Source organism: Polypterus senegalus, chromosome 4 (genome assembly GCF_016835505.1).
Source record: "Polypterus senegalus isolate Bchr_013 chromosome 4, ASM1683550v1, whole genome shotgun sequence".
NCBI lineage: Eukaryota > Metazoa > Chordata > Cladistia > Polypteriformes > Polypteridae > Polypterus > Polypterus senegalus.
Window position 1 is genome coordinate 234,286,101 of NC_053157.1, and position 24,036 is coordinate 234,310,136.

General features: G+C 42.6%; 2 protein-coding genes across 3 annotated transcripts in view; one reads left to right on the forward strand and one right to left on the reverse strand.

Moving 5' to 3' along the window:
• LOC120528149 (zinc finger protein 721-like) overlaps positions 1-24,036 on the forward strand; it is a 230,053-nt gene that overhangs the window by 119,233 nt on the left and 86,784 nt on the right. The window lies entirely within an intron of this gene.
• On the reverse strand, positions 1,099-21,716 carry LOC120528167 (zinc finger protein 391-like). 2 transcript variants are annotated; one of them, XM_039752248.1, is made up of 4 exons: positions 21,620-21,716; positions 10,470-10,613; positions 4,490-5,029; positions 1,099-2,180 (listed from the first exon to the last, which is right to left on the reverse strand). In XM_039752248.1, exons 3-4 carry the CDS (start codon positions 4,887-4,889, stop codon positions 1,255-1,257), a joined length of 1,326 nt encoding a protein of 441 aa, XP_039608182.1. In that variant the 5' UTR covers positions 4,890-5,029; positions 10,470-10,613; positions 21,620-21,716; the 3' UTR covers positions 1,099-1,254. The 2 variants fall into 2 exon arrangements, with proteins under 2 accessions (XP_039608182.1, XP_039608184.1); XM_039752250.1 differs by lacking the exon at positions 10,470-10,613.

Sequence of the window (24,036 nt, forward strand, 5' to 3'; positions counted from 1 at the left end):
GCAAACCACTCAAACAACACATTTTTCTTTGTTATAACAAACAGCACATACACATTTATATCATCAGATGGACTCAATTGCTGACAAAATGTTTTAATCCTGCAAACACATTTTAAGAAGACTAAACTTATTCAGGCCTTTTAAAAATGTATTCAGGATGACTTTTAAAATGCTCAGTGCCTTTAGTCAGAGATGATCAGCCTTACCATTACAGCAGAGGGCTGAAAATCAAAAAGTACTCCCCAGTTGCAGTACATCCTGGTCATCAGCATGTCTCGTATCAAAGCATTCCTGGTATTAAATGTTCTTTCAACATTTAATAACATAAATAGTCCTGGCCTTATCATTGCTCATCACCGGCTTGTGCTGCATATGCCTTGACTGAGCAAACCTCAAACTGGAAGTGAGAACAAATAAGATCAGATGTAGTGGAGTTCATTTTCCTGCCGACAATAAGGTGGGCTGTAGCCTTCAGGCCCCCTGGTAAATCTAAAAGTTCAAATTGCACATATGCACACACGTTATTAATGAATACTGAAGAGTCAAAAGGGCGAGCCTGAGGAGCCACAAGCAGGCTAACAGCACCACATGGAAAGACAATTTCCCACGGCCAATTTTGGATAAGATACTGCATATGATGGAAAATCAGAAAAGGAATAATTAATAAGACTTAGTTGAGTTTGCTATGAACAATTGACATTACTAAGGGAAGCTTATTACTGGCTTTGCACGTCAGCACCATCTGGTGCCTGACTGGTCCTTAATGCAGGGATGGCACTAAGTGGAAGAGGTGCAGCCACTTAAAATGACTTTGAATCCTTTTCATACGATGTGTTGTAAGTATGTTCACCCTGATGAGATTTGGTATGTGTCATACACATTTAAGCCTACCATGTAATGGTCCATATCAAGACCTCATTAGTTATGACATTCTCTTTTTTTCATTTTACCCTTCAGCATAGCCTACTCCTTAAGGTTGTCTCCAGTGTGAATAGTCATGTGGTCATCAAGAATTATGAATCTTTGTACATCAATGAAGTCCACGGCTCTCTGAGAATTGATTACCACACTCACTACAACCACAAGACTTTTTTCCACTGTTAAATCTTAATTGCCTGTGGAAATCGCTTACAAGTGTGAATCCTATACCTCATTTAGAGCAGCAATGTGCAATGTGACCTTTTCTTGAATGATTGTGAAAGTTGCTGTTTTGGGAAACTCTTCTGTAATTTCAGAAGTGCAGAATAGTGTGAGTTATGTTATTCTGAAGACCGCAGTTATGAGAGAATCTTTTACCACATTCAGAACACCAATATCGCTTTCTCCGGTATGAATTTGTTTATGCTGCTGAAGAGCACTACTGTCAGGGAATTGTTTGCCACATTCAGCACAGCCATACCGATTTTCTCTGGTGTGAACTCTTATATGTCTGCGAAGGCCACTACTGTCAGTGAATCGTTTGCCACATTCAGTACAACAATACGCCTTCTCTCCAGTATGAATTCTTGAGTGACGCTGAAGGTTGCTACTATTGGTGAATTTTTTGCCACATTCAACACAGTCATATGGTTTTTCTCCAGTGTGGGCTCTTGTATGTGTTTGGAGACCACTACTGGAAGAGAATCGTTTGCCACATTCAAAACAGCAATAGGGCTTATCTCCAGTATGGGTTCTTTTGTGATGCTGGAGGTGGCTACTGTTGGAGAATCTTTTACCACATTCAGAACAACCGTATGGCTTTTCTCCAGTGTGAATTCTTGTATGTTTTTGGAGATTACTGCTGTTAGAGAATCTTTTGCCACATACAGTACAGCCATACGGCTTCTCTCCAGTATGGATTCTTGTATGTTTTTGGAGATCATTGCTGTAAGAGAATCGTTTGCCACATTTAGAACAGCAATACGGTTTCAGCCTTGCATGATTCAATGTGTGATTGCTGCACTCAGATTTGTTTTGGAATGTTTTTCTGCCCTCTTGGCCAGCACTCAAGGCCTCTTGTTCTGTGCTAGGAACTCCTTGTTGGTCCGTATTGAGGGCTTCTCTCTGTTTAAAAGTGGCAGAAGCGGAGGTCAAATTCTCTGATCCGCTTGTTGATTTTTTCATCTTTTCCATGTCCTGTTTGTGTTGTGGTCTGCGCTGAGCAAAGAATGGCGGTGAAAAGCTGTTATTCTCCTGTACATCTGCAATGACACAAACAAACAACTTACTACGTTTTAAAACAAATATTAACAAGGGATATCTGACACACTGGTGATTGATTCATTTTCATCTCTGTCCGTTACATCTCTCCATCCTCCTTCCATATCCAAAAGATGGGTCTGCTGTGTAGAGCGGATCAGCGAAATTTGTCAAAGGAGTGAATTTGCTGACTTCACCAATGACTTTGGTAGCAGAAAGCTTCCCTGAAAGTCTGACACGTGGCCAGCTTAGAAAACCTTCATTCCCCCAGCAGTGCTCCATGATGCTTTGCGAGGCCAGGGTGACACCACAGAACTACAGAAGCCGATATTGGTTGGGATAGATCCCCAAGTATATAACGCTGATCCCCTAAATAACAGGCTCTGCAGGTGTTAAGTTAGTGATAGAATTTCCGGAGACACAGGACTATTGGTATTTTGTTTCTTACAGCTCTCCGGAGGTGCTTTCATGCATATCTTTTGTATTAATTGCTCATTTGCGGACATACGTTGTATTTTGTGTGTGGTTACCGTTCCAGTTTTCGGTTTGTCTGTGTGGGAAGCATGGTGGCCCAGTAGTTAGCGCTGCTGCCTCACAGCTCAGGTCACATTTTTGGCCACGCTATTCAGTCCAGCATAGCTGGCAGATGTCTTCCTAGCCCTCAAGGATACTTAAAAAGGCCACCACACCATTAAAATCCATTCAAACAAGTTCAGCTTCTCCTTTCTCACTAACTTTAATAAGAAATTTCCAAACCTTACTATGACTCCGCCAAATTCAGTAGGATCTGCTCATCACAACTGCTGTCTCAAGGCTGGCCCGGCGTGCCCGAGTGTGGATGCGTGTGTGCCAGTGTGGACTTGCATCCATTCTCAGGCTGATGTCTGTCTCACTTCTAAAGCGGACGGCGACCTCAGGTGAAGAAAATGGACGAGAGCATGAGAATGTGGTCTGACAAGTGGAACTGAAGAAGTGTGTTGTTCACGAGGATCCAGAAAAACTCAAACTCTGTGGTTGTCCCTATTGCCCCGTCACTCCTTTCTTGTTTTCATTGCTCTTACTGAGCCTCCTTTTCTGAGTGCTGCCATCTTTTTTGATCAAGCTTTGTTTCCTGATCTTTACTAGGGTAATATTACGGTACGTGTATCCTGAACCATTGACAATTCCCCACATTTTCTACTAGATGCATAAGCTGAACCACATCAGGACAGATTAACAAGTCTGAGGAATCCACTTTCAAGGTAAGAATCTGCCTGCCTGTCAGGTTAGGACATTGCAGAGATGATAACTCAAAACTGAATCGTCTGATCCGAATAAAACGCAGCACAACTGTGAGTACCAGAACATTCTAGAAGGATGTGGATTTAAGCAAAATCGCTCCAGTAGATTTTACAGCATCGAGGTAACAAGGCTCAGCTATTTTACCTGTCTTAATCGCTTCACAATTCAGAGTGGTGCTGGGCGATATGACGATATATATCGTGGGGACGATAAAGTGTCTATCGTCCTATTTCTCTTCTATCGTTTCTAACCTAATTTTATCAATTACTAAAGAAAATATTGCATTAAATAGGCTATGACAAATGAATGATAATGTCTTGTCGCTATACAATGCATACTCTGCCCTTTATATAAATGATAATCAAGAATAAAAATGAACTTTTTCGCAAAGAAACTCTATCTTGTGGTTTTGTGACAGTTCAGTTAAATGTCACTTCAAAATAAAGTTGCAACTTTTCAGAGAATAACTGGAAACGTACTTTATTGTGGGTGGTATATCGTGATATATATCGTTATTGTGATATAAAATAATCCATATCGTGATATATAATTTTTCCATATCGCCCAGCACTAATTCAGAGAGTGTGTATTATTTAACAAGATGCGATTCTTACATTTCACTAAACATAAACCAATATCTGCGATGGGCTGGCGCCGTGCCCAGGGTTTGTTTCCTGCCATGCACCCTGTGTTGGCTGGGTTTGGCTCCAGCAGACCCCCCGTGAACCTGTAGTTAGGATATAGTGGGTTGGATAATGAATGGATGGATAAACCAACTTTAGTCTGTTATATTTTACTTTTTATTTTATTTTTATTTTACTTTTATTTTATTTTTTAAAAAAAAATAAAGTGTTTTTTTTTTTAAAAACGCCAGCTTTGGTTAGTGTGAAGAAGCACACCAAGGTGCTGGTCTCGACTGAGATTCAATCAAAAGTGTAACCTGCGCTGAATTACACCGAGTAAATGTGGCAGAACTTGCAAATGTTAATTAGTTTCACGTTGTGTTAGTTTAATTGCATTGTTTACTTACCAAAACTTCTAGACGACTGCTGCTCTTCTGCTTCCCTGCTGTTTCCTTCGGTGGTTTTCCCCTCAAACTCGGATATCTCAGATTTCAGCTCCACAGAATTACGTTGGGAAAGCAGCTGCCCTATATTAGTGAACCAAGGCTGTACACAAGAATAAGAATCTTCAGAAGTATTATTCTCGATTTCATGCTTTTGCAGTTCAAAGCTAACTGGCAAATCTTCAGAATCCTCATCTTTAATTTGAACCAGCTCCACTTCAAACTCCTCCTCTTTGAGATCCGAAATTGCTCCTTCGCAATCCTCCACCTTCACGCACAAATACTCCGGGGTGCCCCACTCACAGTCCTCTTGCTTGAAGGGCTCCAGTCGCTCAGCCGTGCCATTCCCTTTGCCTGAGGCCATTGCTCCGTGTGAAACTCTTCTCTCTTTACAACTGTCTGCTCTTCTCTTCTAAGACTCCCTTCTCACGTGGACAGCTCTGTTCTGGCCATTGGACACCTCGCTGCATGGACGTGGGAACTGGGAAGGAGATCCCCATTTACCTGACAATAATAAAAGTAATAAGAGATTACTAAATACATAACCTTACCACATTTCTAGGTTTAATATGTAGCAGGTGCCACATGTGTCCCTTTGTCAGATTGAGTCTCCTTGGGGTGTACATCAGTGACTGAAAGGCGGAGTTCAGACGCCAGGAGGACGGACTTAGGTGTTGCTTTCTGCAGGAGTGAAGTACTGTGGGTAGCAGGGAGAAAGAGAAAGCGTGGTTGATCTCACTGTCTGTTTTAAGTATTTGCTCTTCACAAAGTTAGAGAGTTCCTTAGAAAAGTGTGCGTCAAATGAAGCAATGCACGTTCTGTTCATTTATTTTTGTTCATATTAAATCTTTTGCATATATATGTTTATCTAAGAACCAATAAGTTATTCCCTTGTTAAAGTTAAATGAGTAAAGAACCAGAAAGGAATAATGTTATATTTTTGAGAATTTTATCGTGCATACAGAACTTATAAGGCACTCTTAACTCTGAATATTTAATTGATTAATAACATAATAGTAACACTTGTAACTTCATTAACTCTGTTAAGCACTTCTCAATAGTGCCTGTAGTTACTTCAGTATTGCAACTTTGTGATTAATATTTGTGTAAGATTGTGAAAGGGTATTTTCATTTGTGTGTAATCTAAGAACTAAGAATAGTTCTACTTTCACTTTTTACTAGCTGAGATGTGTGGCGTTGCCAGGGAGGAAAATCAAGTGTTTTTTTTTTAAATTGTTTGAGAAAAATAGAATAAAAAAAAACTTTAAAAATAAAAATTAACTAACAAAAAATGAAGGCTCACCAATGTGCTTGTTTTCTATGCATGTTATCATCCAGTTGACGCTTGGAACCAGCCAACTCTATTTAATTTGAAAAGCAACAGGGGCGCGTGGTGACACTCAAACATAAAGAATGCTGGCAGTCGCCTGCTATATACTAACTCTATAGCAGCACGGGATCCTAGAAAGTATTGAAATCGTCAGAACTACTCCGGGCATCTCTTGCCGACTGGCTTTTTTAGGAGGTTTCCTTTTGCCGGTGTGCTGGCCTCGCTTGCGTATCCTCAGAGCTGGAGCCCTCACCCCGACTCTGTGTCTCACTTCCGGACCAGACAGACAGACACACTTGCATGTGTAGAGCTCGATTTAATTTCAAAAGCAACAGGGGCACGGTGGTGCTCAAACATAAAGAATGCTGGCAGTCACCTGCATTGTGCCCTTTGGTGGTCGTTCAGAGTGTCGACTGAATGATAACATGTATACAAGACTGCAAGATAACCCCAACCCTACCCAGAAGGTAGTGGGTTAGGGCTGATTTCACCCTACAGTATTTTTAGTCGACCAATGAGAAACATGTGTACCAGGTTTCATGAAAATCGCTCTAGTCGTTCAGATGAGATGCAGACAGACAGACAGACAGACAGACAGACAGACAGACAGACAGACAGACAGATATGAAAGGCACTATAGAAAGAAAGAAAGAAAGATATGAAAGGCACGATAGATAGATAGATAGATAGATAGATAGATAGATAGATAGATAGATAGATAGATAGATAGATAGATAGATAGATAGATAGATAGATAGATAGATGAAAGGCACTATAGAAAGATAGATAGATAGATAGATATGAAAGGCACTATAGATAGATAGATAGATAGATAGATAGAAAGAAAGAAAGAAAGAAAGAAAGAAAGAAAGAAAGAAAGAAAGGCACTATAGATAGATAGATAGATAGATAGATAGATAGATATGAAAGGCACTATAGAAAGAAAGAAAGATATGAAAGGCACGATAGATAGATAGATAGATAGATAGATAGATAGATAGATAGATAGATAGCTAGATAGATAGATAGATAGATAGATAGATATGAAAGGCACTATAGATAGATAGATAGAGATAGATAGATAGATAGATAGATAGATAGATAGATAGAGATATGAAAGGCACTATAGAAAGAAAGAAAGAAAGATATGAAAGGCACGATAGATAGATAGATAGATAGATAGATAGATAGATAGATAGATAGATAGATAGGATAGATAGGATAGATAGGATAGATAGGATAGATAGATAGGATAGATAGATATGAAAGGCACTATAGAAAGAAAGAAAGAAAGATATGAAAGGCACGATAGATAGATAGATAGATAGATAGATAGATAGATAGAGATATGAAAGGCACTATAGAAAGAAAGAAAGAAAGAAAGAAAAAGAAAGATATGAAAGGCACTATAGATAGATAGATAGATAGATAGATAGATAGATAGATAGATAGATAGATATGAAAGGCACTATAGATAGATAGATAGATAGATAGATAGAGATATGAAAGGCACTATAGAAAGAAAGAAAGAAAGAAAGAAAGGCACTATAGATAGATAGATAGATAGATAGATAGATAGATAGATAGATAGATAGATAGATAGATAGGAGGATGTAATGTGTACACCTATATCTGCATATTAAAGTTTGGATTTGAAATCTACTTTCCAAGTGTTTTAATGGATGCTCTACTGCGAATGCCAACAATTCCTGCACAACCAGAAGTCCTTTAGTTGTTTCTCCATTTCACTGAGGGTTTGCCAAAAATGGTGAACAACCCCATTTAAGGGGAAGACACAGCATGGATGGGACAGTTGGGCTGAAGACGATTTAACCGGAAAAGAAAGGGAGGGAGACATCGAGCGGTGGAGAAAGGAGAAGCAGCGTGTTTAGCACCAAGAGTCCACCTGCTGGAAGAAGGTTTTATTTTACTCAGGGATACAAGGGAGACGCATTTTTGAAGACAAACTTTTTTTGTGGTTTGAAAAGAGCGATCGACCCTGGGGACCGGTAGGACAGGACATTTCTGTTATTGGCATCGGCTGCCAGTGGGCGTACTCCAATGGGCTTCCAGCTCTTGAACTGTAAGGGCAGTGATCCAATTTGGGGGCCCCTCAGGCGAGAGCATCTCACACCCTAATCTGTTAAAGTTTGTCTTCGATTCTTGTTATGTACTTTTACGTAAAACTGTCTTGTCTGTTAATATGTAAATATAGCTTTTTCTTTTTTTTCCCCCCTTTCATTGCTTTTAATGCTTGTTATCTTATGGAGATCTGGTGAGTGTGGTGAGTGGGTCAAAAAATAAGGATGTGCATTGGCCAAGTTACCCTGAAAGATTTCAATAAGGAACTGCTTTTCTCTAGCGCTATTCTGATCGTGCTACTTCTCTGGGATTAATTGTTCACCCAGGGGAAGCGGTACAATTAAACACTAAAAAACTACCAACTAAGTGTTTATGAGAGATCTGAAATGATACTTGGTGGTATAAAAAAAAGATCTCAGCAGAATTGGAGTGAAAACCGACTTGATGGGGAGAGAAAGTCCGGCTGATTTGAGGCAAAGACAAGAATGGGGAAAGTGGAGAAAGTTTAAGAGTGCATTTTTTTTTTTTTTTGACCCGTTTTATACTGGTGATGTGTGTCAAAGCTGGCCCAAAGGTAACCGTGGACGATCCAAAGCTGAATTTGACCAAAACCAAGGCCATCACTTTAAGGAGACTCGGTCTGTGATGTACTGACATTCAAAGCTCAGTTACACAGAAATGAACAGAAATACGTGTTCAGCACAAACACATATTGACTCACGTGTGATTGCCCTTAAAAATATTAGCAACCCAATCTACAGCCTCGGAGGGTCTGCCTGAATGGGCTCAGCCATGAGACGAGCCGACTGCTCCATACCCAAAAGCACTCCTCTTCACACTCCTCATCTTTTCTCTCTCTCTTCACCTGTGCATCCACACACTCCAGCTCACCTCTGCAATCCTAATTCAACATACATTATATTGACAAAAGTATTGAGACCCCCTCTCCAAATAATTGAAGGCGTATAACATCGAGCCCCTCGGCATGCAGACGTCCTCTACAAACATTTGTGACAGAATGGGTCGCTCTCAGGAACTCAGTGAGTTCAAGCCTGGTGCCCTGATAGGATGCCACCTGTGCAATAAGTCCATTCGTGACATTTCCTCGCTACTAAATATTCCACGGTCAACTGTGTACTATAACAAAATGGAAGCAACTGGGAACAACAGCAACTCAGCCACAAAATGGTAGGCCACGTCAAATCACAAAGCGGGGACAGCACATGCTGAGGTGGGCAGAAGTCGCCAACTTTCTGCAGAGTCGATAGCTACAGACCTCCAAAAGCTCAAGAACAGTGCAGCGTAGAGAGAGACAGCTTCAAGGAATGAATGGGGGTCTCCATGTCTGAGCAACTGCAGCCAAGGCTGACATCACCAAGTGCAATGCAAAGCGTCAGATGCAGTGGTGTAAAGCCCACCGCCCGCCACTGGACTCGAGAGCAGTGCAGATGTGGAGTGACGAATCACGCAATGCAATGGATGAGTTTGGCCAGGAGAACGGGACTCGCTTGACTGCATTGTGCCAAGTGGAAAGTTTGGTGGAGGGGGGATAAAGGTGTGGGGTTGGGCTCGGCCCCTTAGTTCCAGTGAAAGGAACTCTTAATGCTTCAGCATACAAACTCATTTTGGACAACTTTGTGGGAACGGTTTGGGGATGGCAACATGACTGGGCAGGCACCAGTGCACAAAGCAAGGTCTATAAAGACATGGAGGAGCGAGTTTGGTGTGGCTGCGCAGAGCCCTGACTTCAATCTGATAGACCACCTTTGTTAGACAGCGAGCGAGCCAAGCCTTCTCGTCCAACACCAGTGCCTGACCTCACCAATGCCCATCAACACACACCTACACCTTGTGGAAAGCCCTCCTAGAAGAGCTGAAGCTGTTAGAGCTACCAAGGGTGGGCCGATTCCATATTAAAGCCTATGTGTTAAGAAGGGGAAGTCATTAAGTTCATGAGTGTGAAAAGGCCGGCGTCCCAATATTTTTGGCATGGAGATGGCTTTAATGCCACCCAGGTGGGTGTCACGTTCACCTCAGCCCCTAAATGACTTCCTCTGGATTAGTCCTGTTTTGGCTCCACAAACACCCGGGTTGAACTCCCTGTTGCCAACACCCGGGAGAGTTGACTTAAAACCCACCCGACACTCCCACCCGTGTATCCAACTCCCAAGTTGAATTTCCCTCTCATCTCGGATTCTAATTCTGTGCTGGTGTTTCTTTCTGCTCCTCACTTTTTCCTTCTCCATTCCTAATACACGGTGTCCAGTTGTCTGGCAGCTGTAAACTTGAATTGGTGTAACCCTTCTAGGGTTGGTTTCTGTCTTGTGCCCCATGCTGTTTGTGCCCACTGAAACCCTAAACTGAGGCGGCCCCTTTTAGGCTCACCCGGACGTGATCCAAGTGCCTCCCGATTAGCTTCCGCTGGCCCTTCCTGGTGTGGCGGAAATACCGTAATGGAGGAATACCAAGTAGTTCATAAACGGATTACTGTGTGTCTACAGAACTGTGGTGGACCTTGCCGTGTTAACTGACCTGCTCTGTGTGTTTCCTGCCTCGTTGAAGATGATCTCCTCACACATCTTCTCTTCTCTTGAACCTTTACTTAGCTCCTCTCAGAGTTTGCATGATTTGATGACTCTTTTGGAAGTTCAATCAAACATCTCTTAGTTTAGGATACTGGAAGAAAAAAAGAAGGCATTCTGGGTAATTGCTTAATATAAAAAAATCGACACGTTAAAATACTGCGATTACTGAGGAGTGCCATGGTGGCACAACAGGCGGGGGTCTTACTGATATCTCCTGCATAGAAGGGAGACTGTTTCTTCCAAGAGAACCCCACATCCTTGTCTTGAATAGCACTCCCTCTTGCTGTCTGTTCAGGGTTTTCAGGTTCTGCTTGCTTTGTTGAGAATTTTGATCAAGGATCAATGCGCTGCATTATTAGTTTTGTGTTCTTAGCTATGAAAAGCCTAGGCCTGAAACAACGTTAAAAGGAGGCCATTTACTTTGTCAGAGAGGCCTCATGCCTGCCTGTCCTCCTTGCTGGCCTTGTGTTTGAGTTTCTGCGAGGTAAGCCATGAGACGAGCTCATCACGTGCTCTCTGAGGAGGCAGACTTTGTTTTGAAAATTGCAGGAGTCGAGCTTCTTACTGATAGAAGACGAAACAAACTGCATGCAAGGCCTTTGTCTGTGTGAGTAAAGGGTAAGCTCTTAAGCTAGCGTATAAAATATATAAGCAATTAAATGGCATTTAGAAGCGTTAGGGCTCATTGATACCTTAGGCAATAAAATTAAACACAATGTATTATAATATTAGTTAGTATTGAATACTATAGGGACTCAAGAGTTGATTATTGAAAGCTAGGGGACTTTTTCCTGCACGTGTGCCATGACGTAAGCAGTAGCCTGGTCTCTGTCAGACGATCGGGCAGCTGTGTGCCACGTCTTAACAGCACTGCTGTCTGCGTTCATGGACTTTCTATATTAGTATGCACATATATATTTTACAGTGGCATTTAAGTTTATATGCCAATATCTCTTTATATAGCTTAGTGATAATAATCTCTCTATATAATCTTCATTTGGATCTTGATCTTTGTTTGCCTGCGAATGAATTAGAAGAAGAAGCACTAGATGGCAGTAGAGAGACAGCTAAAACATAGGCATTGCATTAAGAATCTCCTCCAGGCTTATACAGTGGAACCTCAGTTTGCGAGTATAATTCATTCCGGAAACGTGCTCGCAATCCAAAGCACTCGTATATCAAAGTGAATTTCCCCATAAGAAATAATGGAAACTCAGATGATTCGTTCCACAGCCCAAAACTATCCATATAAAAATGATTAATACAAAATATAAAGTAAAAATACATAAAGCAAATTAACCTGCACTTTACCTTTAAAAAGAATCTTGGCTGGTGTGAGTTTCTAAACTCATGTGGGATTTCACCCAACGGGATGACACGCGGAAGAGCGTCCCAAAGCAATCGCAGTCTCCCAGCGCTGTAGCAGTTCGCCATATAAGCGCATCCAAAAAGATCGCAGACATGCTATAAGCTCAATCGGTCATTGGGCGAGCGAGCGAGATAAGGAGAGAGAGAGAGAGAGAGAGAGACGCGCTGGGGGAGCGAGTGAGATAAGGAGAGAGAGAGAGAGAGAGAGAGAGAGAGAGAGAGAGAGAGAGAGAGGGCAAGCGGCGAGATAAGGAGAGAGAGAGAGAGAGAAACGCGCTGGGCGAGCGAGATAAGGAGAGAGAGAGAGAGAGAGAGAGAGACGCGCTGGGGGAGCGAGTGAGATAAGGAGAGAGAGAGAGAGACGCGCTGGGTGAGCGAGCGAGATAAAGAGAGGGAGACGCGCTGGGCGAGCGAGCAAGATAAGGAGAGAGAGAGAGACGTGCTGGGCGAGCGAGATAAGGAGAGAGAGAGAAGAACATTCAGCTCAGTTGTGATCACATGACGCTCAGCAGACAAAGTGTATCCATACTACTCGTATTGCAAGACATCGCTCGTTTATCAAGTCAAAATTTATTAAAAATGGGAGGGTCCAGTTCACGACTGACAGCCGCGTTTAAACAGGGAGCCCTTCTCAGACAACTAACACGCGCAACGTAGTTAGGCGCACATGGCTAGTAATAATATAAAGTAGCATATAAGTGAACTTTTAGAAGCAATTTTTAACCCTTTACCTTGAACAAGCGGTCACGGTTTGGATCTCTCTTATCTGGCTCATTGCCCACTCATCTCCATCAACCGATGCGTCGTCATTCACAGTACCATGCAGCACACGTTGCTGATCATCATCGTCGCTAAAATCTTCTTCAGAACTGCTAAAATCGTGATCAGAATGATTGTCCAAAATCGCCTGCAAAACCTCACCTGAAGTCAGTTTCCGTTTTGTCAAATTCACAACTTTCACTTCCGAATCACAAAGTAAACAATGGTTATTTCCGGCCAATACAACCACAGAGTTGTCGAGATACAATGTAGTAATAATACCCACGCCAAACCGTCAGTTATACTACGCGCCAGGCATTCACATAACCATAGGCAAATGTTCCTGGATAATTCCGGCAGTAAGGCGTCAGCAATAACGCTACGAAGCCGGATATATCCGGCAGAGGGCGGTTAAGAGGTTAAAGGCTTGTCTTTTTTCTTTTCTCTCAAGCGTGAAGCACTTCGTCAAGTCAAGGCTGTTTACAGCGTAGCCCTTATCAGTGAAGCTGCACGCCACCGCTCACTGGCACAGTCGCCTATTATGTTACCCTTAGCCTTACAGGACGCTAGTGCAACAAGTAATCATTTATTGAATTGTTAATTAGGCAGGCCAGTTAGATTTTTATCTATGCCCCAATCTCAATTGAATTGTTTCTCATCTTAATTGTTAAGTTGGGAGTTGATTAACAACTGAAAGGCCATCGACCTTAATAGCCCTGGGAGCGGAGGATGCCATCATCTACATTAGGGGTGTCAAACTCCAGTCCCGGAGGGCCGCAGTGGCTGCAGGTTTTCATTCTAACCATCTTCTTCATTAGTGACCAATTTGTGCTGCTAATTACTTCTTTTAATTAACTTGACTCAGGCCCTTTAGTTGTTTCTTTTTCCTTAATTAGCAGACAAACAATAATGAGGCACAAAACCGCCACATCACACGATATCTGAAAATAAAGAAAGGTGAAGGTGTCAGCAAGGTTGATCTCTCAACTCACCGTAACACTTCGACGATGTTCTTATGAAAAACAGAAAATCAACAGTTTTGGAAATGTCAGCTGTGGCAGAACGAAAGCAGCAACAAGCCGTCGAATTAAATCACGGGTTTAATTAACAGCAAGAATAGGCTTCTCATTAAGAAACTGGTGGGAGTTTGAAGCCCCAGTTCAGCCTGTCATCTGTTGGCTCGTTTCACGTCTCATTTCTGTTTGGCTGCATTTTAATGAGGAAACGAATCAAATCAGAGGACTGAATCCTTCTAGCAGGCCTATCAAAATGTGTATTAGCAATGAAAACATGTCACTGATTAGGAAAAGGGTTAGAATGAAAACCTGCAGCCCTACAGGACTGGAGTTTGACACCCGTGATCTACATGCTACACCGATCCCTCTCCCACCTGGACAGAGGCAGTGGTGCTGTTAGAATTATGTTTCTGGACTTGTCTAGTGCTTTCAACACCATCCAACCTCTGCTCCTTAGTGACAAGCTGACTGAGATGGGAGTAGACTCTTACCTGGTGGCATGGATCATGGACTATCTTACAGACAGACCTCAATATGGGTGTCTCGGGAACTGCAGGTCTGACATTGTGGTCAGCAGCACAGGAGCACCGCAGGGGACTGTACTTTCTCTGGTCCTGTTCAGCCAACATACATCAGACTTCCAATACAACTTGGAGTTCTGCCATGTGCAAAAGTTCACTGATGACACTGCTATTGTGGGCTGCATCAGGGGTGGGCAGGAGGAGGAGTACAGAAAGCTAATCAAAGACTTTGTTAAATGGTGCGACTCAAACCACTTACACCTGAACACCAGCAAGACCAAGGAGCTGGTGGTGGATTTTAGGAGGCCCAGGCCCCTCATGGACACTGTGATGATCAGAGGTGACTGTGTGCAGAGGGTGCAGACCTATAAATATCTGGGAGTGCAGCTGGACGATAAACTGGACTGGACTGCCAATACTGATTCTCTGTGTAAGAAAGGACAGAGCCGACTATACGTCCATAGAAGGTTGGCATCCTTCAACATCTGCAATAAGATACTGCAGATGTTCTACCAGACGGTTGTGGTGAGCACCCTTTTCTACTCGGTGGTGTGCTGGGGAGGCAGCATAAAGAAGAGGGACATCTCACACCTGGACAAACTGGTGAGGAAGGCAGGCTCTATTGAAGAAATGAAGCTGGACAGTTTGACATCTGTGGCAGAGCGACGGACGCTGAGCAGACTGCTGCCAATCATGGAGAATCCACTGCATCCACTGAACAGGATCATCTCCAGACAGAGGAGCAGCTTCAGTGACATACTGCTGTCACCATCCTGCTCCACTGACAGACTGAGGAGACCCCACACTATGCGACTCTTCAATTCCACCCTACGGGGGGGTAAACATTGACATTATACAAAGTTATTGTCTGTTATACCTGCCTTGAACTCTCCACCTTGCATTTTTTAACTTGTACTGCATTGTTATCACGCTTTAATTTAATATTGTTTTTTATCAGTATGCTGCTACTGGAGTATGTGAATTTCCACTTGGGATTAATAAAGTACCTATCTATCTATCTAATCATTATATAGTGCCTTTTCTATCTGTCTAGTATATAGTGCCGTACAGATCTATCTATCTAATCATTATATAGTGCCTTTTCTATTTATCTAGTATATAGTGCCTTACAGATCTATCTATCTAATCAGTATATAGTGCCTTTTCTATCTGTCTATCTATCATATAATGCCTTTCATATCTATCTATCTATCTATCTATCTAATCATTATATAGTGCCTTTCATATCTATCTATCTATCTCATCATTATATAGTGGCTTTTCTATATAGCTAGCTAGCTAGCTAGCCCAGGTGATGCTTATTGCCAGATGGCAAATATGTCTTGCCAACAAAAATATTGTTATGAAAAGAAGACTGTTATGGGGATGTTTTCAGGGGCAAGAATATTGTTATGAGGATGTCTGGAACAACAGGTGATTGTTATGGGTAAAAGTGCTAAGTGGGGAAAAACATCACGGGAACCTCCATACAGTAGATGCTGGGAAACTAGTCTGGAAGAACTGTAATATATTCGGGGCTCACTTCATGAACTGAGACAGGCTTTATGTGGTCTGCAATTGCTGTCTATGCTGTGCAATAAAGTCTTCAATTCTGACTGCCTTTCTGAAGACTCTGCTTGTTTTCTCCACAACAGCTTCTGCTTAATCCCCCCCAAACATTCCAAACATGCAGATTAGGCCGAATGTCCAGTCCGAGTGAGCCCTGTGTTGGACTGGCACCCTGCCTGGGCCCTGTATCTGATTCTGCCACGATAAGCTACGGTCGCTAATAACCCTCCCAGTATCCCATATGAGACTACCCTCTTTACTTGGTACTTGAAAGGCTGAATGCCAATGCCAGGACGGGACAAACAAGCAGTTTACACAGCCTCCCGTAACCTTGGACACTGGGAAACTAAAAGCCCGTCAAAGCTGATGGACCTCAATTATCACGATGGGCTTACGAGAATGCAAAAGAGAGAATGAAGGTGCATGGAGGGCAGAGTAGAAATGAAAGACCTTCATAGGCTGCCACTCCTGTCTCCTTCTCATGCTACATTTGCACACTCTCAGCGCTCTCTCAGCTCAAACTTGTGATGTTTCCTCTGCCCGGGGAAATGATCGACATTGGAAAGGGGATAAGAGGTGGAGCCCTGAAACAAGAGGAGGGGATTTCCGATTGTTGTTGTTTTTTTTTTTTGTTTTTTTTTTGCAGAGTAGTGCAGGGGATTCTGGGTAGGGAACCAGAGTTCGTTTATAGCAGGGGTGTAGAATTTGGTGACAAGCAGGGGTTTTCATTCTCACTCTTTTCCTAATCCGTGCCCAGTTTTCACTGCTAATTAACTCCTTTTCCCTTCAGTTTAAAACACCCTGTTTTTAATGATTGAGCCCACTGAAATGATTCTTTTCTTCGTTAAATGGCAGCCAAAAAGAAATGAGACGTGAAACGAGCCAACAGATGACCAGCTGAACTGGGGCTTCAAACTCCAACCAATTTCACTCCAAACACTTTCTTAATGAGAAGCCGATTCTTGCTGTTAATTCAACCCGTTATTTAATTCCACGGCTTGTTGCTGCTCTCATTCTGCTCAAAACTGTTGATTTTCTGTTTTGTTCTAAGAACTCCGTCTAAATGTTTTGGTGACTTGAGCAGATCAATCTTATGGAGACCCTCACCTTATTTTATTTTCAGAGTCATGTGGAGACTCGCCTTGCGTCTCGTTGCTGTTTGGCTGCTCGTTAAGGAAAAAGAAATAACTAAGGGGCCCCGAGTCAAGTTAATTAAAACTAAAGCAAAAGAAGTGAATTAGCTGCAAAAACTGGTCGCTGATTAAGAAGACAGAAAGAATGAAAGCCTGTAGCCACCGTTGCCCTCCAGTACCAGAGATCGACACTCCTGGTTTACTCAAATTTAAGTATGATAAAATTAAAACAAATAACCCACGCAGAGCTGCGGTGAGGAGGTGTTGCATTTCCCTTAGTGTTCTGTCTTGAAAAAGCAGGGTCACCCCTTATGCTGCATATTGGCAAGTTAAGAAAGTTCCTTGCATGACGGTAACGGCTTGTTTTATCATTTCAACCCACCTCAGGAAACCAGCGCCATTACCAGACGTGTCGACGGCTTAACGGGTTTAAAACTAAAGTATGTTACGTTATGGAAAAGACATTCATAATAAAATAGGAATACTCTGATTCAGTCAGGGCTGCAGCGTTAATTCCATGTGCATAATCGAGTATGGGGCGGCACGGTACGGTGGTAGCACTGCTACCTCGCAGTTAGGAGACCCGGGTTCGCTTCCCAGGTCCTCCCTGCGTGGAATTTGCATGTTCTCCCCGCGTCTGCGTGGGTTTAATCCCACAGTCCAAAGACATGCAGGTGAGGAGCATTGGCCATCCTAAATTGTGTGCGGTGGGCTGGCATCCTGCCCGGGGTTTGTTTCCTGCCTTGCGCCCTGTGTTGGCTGAGATTGGCTCCAGCAGACCCCCCGTGACCCTGTAGATAGGATATAGCAGGTTGGATAATGGATGAATGGATGGATGGAAAATCAGGTATGAATATAAAAGATTCCCCAGGGGCGGACTGCAATGCCCAGTGGGCTGGGAACTCTGGTCGGTCATGAGCCAGCCGTTTCATGAAATAAAGGTTATGTACTAGTTACTGTTTGACATTAAACTTCATTTTCTAAACTACTAAACATTATCTGTGCAGTACTGCGGTTTATACAGCCCTATATAATATACCGTTTTACGTCATCAAGTTGTTTTAGTTGTCAGTACACAACACTGCAGTGAAAACTGCCTTTTGCCGATTTCTGTTTCGATACTGCTACATTTCGGTTAGCATATGTATTATTGCTAATTTATTTCATCTAATATCTAGTATTTAAACTCTTTGGTACTAATAATTAATTTAGATTATGTTTTGTAAATTTTACTCTTCTCTGGTCGTCGGCGTGAGTGATAATTAGTGGTTTTCAGCTGCGATTATGAGTATGATGAAATAACGTTATAAAGCACAGGACAGGATTTTTTTTTCATATTAGGACGGAACATTTATAGTTTATCGTTAAGTTATTGGAACATTTCAATCATGTGAGGTTTTCATTCTAATTTATTCAATTGTAATTGAGCATTTAGATTATCGAGTAGACAATAATTGTTTCATATGACGGAAATGCCTGGAGGGCGAACAATGCACAGATGAGAGTACATCCACTGAACAAATATCGAATTCAAGTGTACTGCCAGATAGCGGACACCATTGTGAGCAGTACTGAGCGACACATCTTTGGACACATCTGCCTTCTGTGTTGATCTGTCGCTTCTTCACTTTGGTGAAGTTCCTTTAGGAGCCATGGAAGAGCTGCAGAGACATTTGCTCAGAGCTGATGAGGGCAACGACAAACAGCAGCGCTCAACGCTTAAACAACTAGTAGCAGACGCTTAATACTGCGGACGATGACAATAACCAGGTTTCCATCCAAGGAGTTTTTGCGAAAAAATATTTAGCGCTTCCAATTTTAGCTGATGGAAATGCTAATTATCGATAAAATGTTGTACATGTCCACATAATATTTTTCCGTTTAACTTTAGCGTAGAAATTCCATATCGATACTTCAGATGTCGCAAAAACTGCATTGGAAACACTTTTTGTCGAAAAAAAAAAGGGCTTTAACGCAAATAAATGTGCCACATGATACATTTTCATGACATGCAATCAAAACGAGAATGGTGGAGCGGTTCGCATGGTCTGATGAAGAGACTCGTTATTTCTCGTGATGAGCCAATGCAGTAGCGGATAGGCTACGAAAAGGGGTACCTGAACTCCCTCCACATCAACTGTAGCCTCGGGGGGTGTCTCTCAGGATGTCTAAATAATACAAAAACCACAACGGTAATTTACTGTGCCAGTCAAAACATTGAATGTTTTTTTCTTATTATTAAATGGCAGATGTTTTAGCATATATGAGAAATTCTCTCATTACTATTAACTTTAGTTTTTTTTTTGATTAAACGTTGTTATTTTGTATTAATTCAAATTTCAGTTTTAATTAAAAACCTTAAGGGAAGCAGGTCACAGTACTAATTCAGTTGTTATCGCACCGAGAAGGGATGTTGAAAGGTAGGCTTCACCTGAACAGATCCGATGCTGCATCATGGGCACTTCCAGGAGTGCCAACGCAAATGTCTCGCATCATGCACCTGTCTGGAGAACAATACATGGCCACCCTTTGCCTTCCGTCGGGGGAAGAATAGGCACATGCGTGCCATCCAGCGCACCATAAATCTGTGGCACAAGGTGCACCAAGGAATTGCGGTATGCAATTTCATTGGCCTCCGCTACAGTCGAAAGTCGCATTCATTTTTCTTTCATTGCGGTGCGCACAGCATATACACATCGATGGACGGTAGTTTTACTAACCCAGAAAGTTTCTCCCACTACTCTATACTCAGCGCAGGTTGCCAGCTTGTAAAGGGCGATGGCAATCCGCTTTTGGGTTGGAACCGGTGGTCGGTGGCAACCTGTGATGGGGCAACATCAGGACTGATGAATCCACACAACATCTCAAACGTCGGCCGTGTCATTCTAAAATGTTGCAGCCAGAGATTTTCTGTGAAGTGTCTCCCCACCACCTCCTCCCAGAAGGTCTTATTTCGTCGTCTCTCCCATACCCGCACTGGGGTACTTTCTTCGAGCTCAAGGGCTATCGGACAAGCAACTGCTTCGTTCTGCTGTCGTCTTCGGATATTATGTACAACTCCAATTATTCGTGAAACTGAAATAACAGTAAGCTGGCAAATTTCAAAAAACTGTCTGAATAATCTCTCCATTTCTTTGTTTCTTTGTTTAGTGGAGGGGTGTAACGTGGAAAACAAAAGGTAGATAATTTGCGACATACACAAAATTATGTATGGAAACGGCTCAAGGGCAGATTTTCTTTCGCGATACAGCAAAACTTATGCGACAGTTCGTTTGGGGGCGGATGACGTCATTACGCACACCATTTTATCGATAAAAAGCCAGTTGGATGGAAACAGTCAGGAGACAGCAAATTTCGCACATTTTTTTTTACGTATATTCTGTTTGTCGATAACAAAACGTCGCAAAAAACTGGATGGAAACTTGGCTATTGACAGTGACCGTCAACAAGATGGGACAACGGTGTCAACTTGCAAGTCTTGTAAAGACTGTCCTCCCTGCTGCTACTCCAGTGGCTGAACTTCTTAACGGATTGCTTACAAGAGCATTGGCTTTGCCTACAAGCTCCTGCTAACGCTGCCCGGGTCGCAAGTGCAGGGTGAAAGATCATTGTCTGCGTTGAAGAGAATCAAAAGCCGCCTGAGAAGCACAATGACGAGAGAACATCTTGAGGTGTTCATGTTGACGTCGGTGGAGCAAAGTATCCGAGCCAAACTTGACATTAACAGTGTTATTGATGATGTGGCTGATTAAAGCAGTGAACTGTGTAAGCTACTAACCAGTAGGGTACATTCCCTGTACACTTGGACTTGACATCGACATTTGACATGGACTCTAATAACGTGTAAGCCCTCTTACTAAATTTTATTTTTCATTACATTTTATTTCTAAGCATAATCTGTGTCTAAACAACAGTGTACAGATTAAGTTTGCCAACAGTTTAGACAGAGTTCACATCATAGTCACATTGCAAGTAGCGAGCCGCGTACTCATCACAAATTTTAAGAAAATTACAATGAATATAATGGGCCGAGAGTGTCGACCTCGTCGGCTCACTCGTTGAAGGATTTCCGGTGTTCTAACGAAACATCCTACCCATCGAAATGATCTACTCACTGGTACTACGCATGCGCAGACCAAAATTACGCATCTTTTCTCGAAGCTTACCAACTGCCAACATTTTATAAGTTGTAGATTTTGCATGTGTGACTTTTAATCTTGTACAGGCCATTGTATCCATGCACTAGTAATGGCCGTCTTGTGAAATCTTTGCATCAGGCTGTGTCTCTTTCGGGCATTAAATGATGCATAAACTAAACTACGGTAGGATACTTCGACAAAGCTCCTGAGTTTCCCCATGACAAAAAGGGGTTATTTGTCGCAAAAATAAAGAGCGAACTAAATGTGTTCACCGTGCATCACATCATTCCCAGTATAACTCTGTCACTTCTGGCTGACCAGGTCGCATCTCTTATATCGTACAGTTGGTTGAAATCACAACGTTAAGTTACCATTTGGAAAATTCGGGTGGCTTTGTTTTCTTCCCTAAATTGTCCGACTTGTAGTTCTAACTTCGTTCCGATTCGGGGGGCTCGGATTGACCGTCTAACGGCAGCCCAGCGTTATCCCTCTGTCCGCCTTCACCGTCCCTACGCTACCCCCGTCCCGCTCCGCTTTCCTTTTCTGGTCTCCTCCCGATGTTCTCAACCCGCCCGATTCTGCAGTTACTCACCGACACTCCTCCTCGCCGCTCTTTCCCTTTCTTTTTTTTTCTGTTTCTCCTTCTTCTCTCTTTTGTGCAGACACGAGTCTCCAATAGCAGTCGAGGATCTCCGAGAGCGGAAATAAACAAAGAGAAACGAAACGAGTCATCGGAGAGCGACGCGCGGCAGAGGGGAGTGGTGTGACTCGGGTAAACACTGCCATCTACTGCACGGAGGGAGGATTGTTTCGTATACGTATTCCTATATACAATGTCATAATCTTATTCTTCCGGCTGCAGGGGTTGCCACAGCGGATCATCTTTTTCCATCATCTTTCTCTGTCACCCCCAGGGCCGTTTGAAGGAATTTGGGGGCCCCAAGCAAAATGGACATGGAGGCCCCCCGCACGCACGCACGCAAAGGAACCACAGCATAGCCATACATATTTTTGCTAGCCTACCTGCTGCAAAATTGCACCATTTGTACAAGACAAGTAGAGCTATTTTATGTGCGTAATTTATCACTTACCACTGTCTTGTTTTTTCTTATCCTCCTCTCCCTTCCTCTTCTTTCTTTTTTGGCTTCCTGAAGCATAATTCCGCTTCATGACTGCCGAGGAAGTTTTGTATTTTGCCGGCAGCAGAGATCGCGTGGTTGGCTGGCTGCTGTCAGCGAGGGGGCCCCCTTGAGGGGGATCCCGATAACGGTGTCATTGCACTTTACTGCATTCACTATCAATGGGGCGCTCACACAGTTTGTCGCTGCATTTTATTCTTAACCAGTCGTTGTCTTGGGGCCCCAGGCCAGCTCGGGGCCCCAAGCAATTGCTTGGTTTGCCTGCCTTGTTGCGACGGGCCTGGTCACCCCCATCACCTGCATGTTCTCTCTTGCCACATCCATAAACCTTCTCTTAGGCCTTCCTCTTTTCTTCTTTCCTGGCAGCTCCGTCCTTAGCATCCTTCTCCCAATACACTCAGCATCTCTCCTCCGCACATGTCCAATGTCATAATACAAGTTAAAAGTAGTACCCGGAAAGAACGGGTGTATTTTATTTAAAGCCATTTAAACTGTATTTGAGTTTAGGCAATATTATGCTCGGCTACTTTTACTTTCTTGACAACATTTAAACATGTTAGTCAGAACATGCATTTACAGAACAGACTGTGAGAAAAGATTATTTTGGTCGAAAAATGGTGATAATTTTAAAGGTGAATACGTTGTGTGCCTATCCTGAGGGTCTATCTGGTGACTATGAAGGAAAAAATATATTTTTTAATGTTTACATATTGATATGCCCTGCGGTGCGCTGGCACCCTGCCTGGGGATTTCCTGGGGAGTTCCTGCCTTGCGCCCTGTGCTGGCTGGGATTGGCTCCAGCAGATCCTCGTGACCCTGTGTAGGATATAGCGGGTTGGACAATGACTGACTGACTGACATATTGATGTATACTCATATTCAAACATTTTTTTAACTAAGTACCACTGTGATACACACCTTAAAATCTTGCTAACTCGGATAATGTGACAAGTCATTCATTTTAAGTTTCTCACAGTTATGCTCCTCTGTCTATACCTGTAAGATAACTATCTACTCTCTTCCTATTGTTTCTTATCAATGTCTTTATAAGCTCAAGAATTTCTATGCCTCCTCTGAACCAGGTCATCTGCCGCAGCACTCCATCACTCTCCTTCTTGGTCAAATAGTCCTTACACAGCCTGGAGGTGTGTTTGGGGTCATTGTCCTGTTGAAAAATAAATGATCGTCTATCTAACCTGACTTCTGCACAACACAACTGCTGATCCCAACCCCATTGATAAAGCAAGAAATTCCACTAAATAACCCTGATAAGGCACACCTGTGAGGTGAAAACCATTTCTGGTGACTACCTGTTGAAGCTCATCGAGAGAATGCCAAGACTTCTTTGTGCCCTTTAACCTGGAAGTTCATCAAAGGAAGAGCGACGGGCTTCCGGGGTGAAGAAAAGAACATTTTACCTGACCTGGAAGTGATACAAGATCACATGGACTGGGGATTGAGAACACTTCCGGGTCAGGATATTTAAAAGGACTACGGGAGCTCCCTGACAGCGAGCTGAGCTGGGTGGAAGGGTGACAACGCGTTTGGGAGTTGGAGGATTGTATTTGTGATTGAGTATTGTTGATTTATGAATATAGTGGAGGAGAGGGTGCTTTGTGCACTGTGGCAATTTAATAAAGTCATCATTTGGACTTTTACTTGGTGTCTGGAGTCGTGGACAGGGGTTCAAGGGAGTGAGAGCACACCCCCTATAAGTCACTATATATTTAAATATATATATATATATACATATATATATATATATATATATATATATATATATATATATATATATATATATATATATATATATATATATATATATATATATATATATATATATATATACATATATTATTGTGGACTTGGC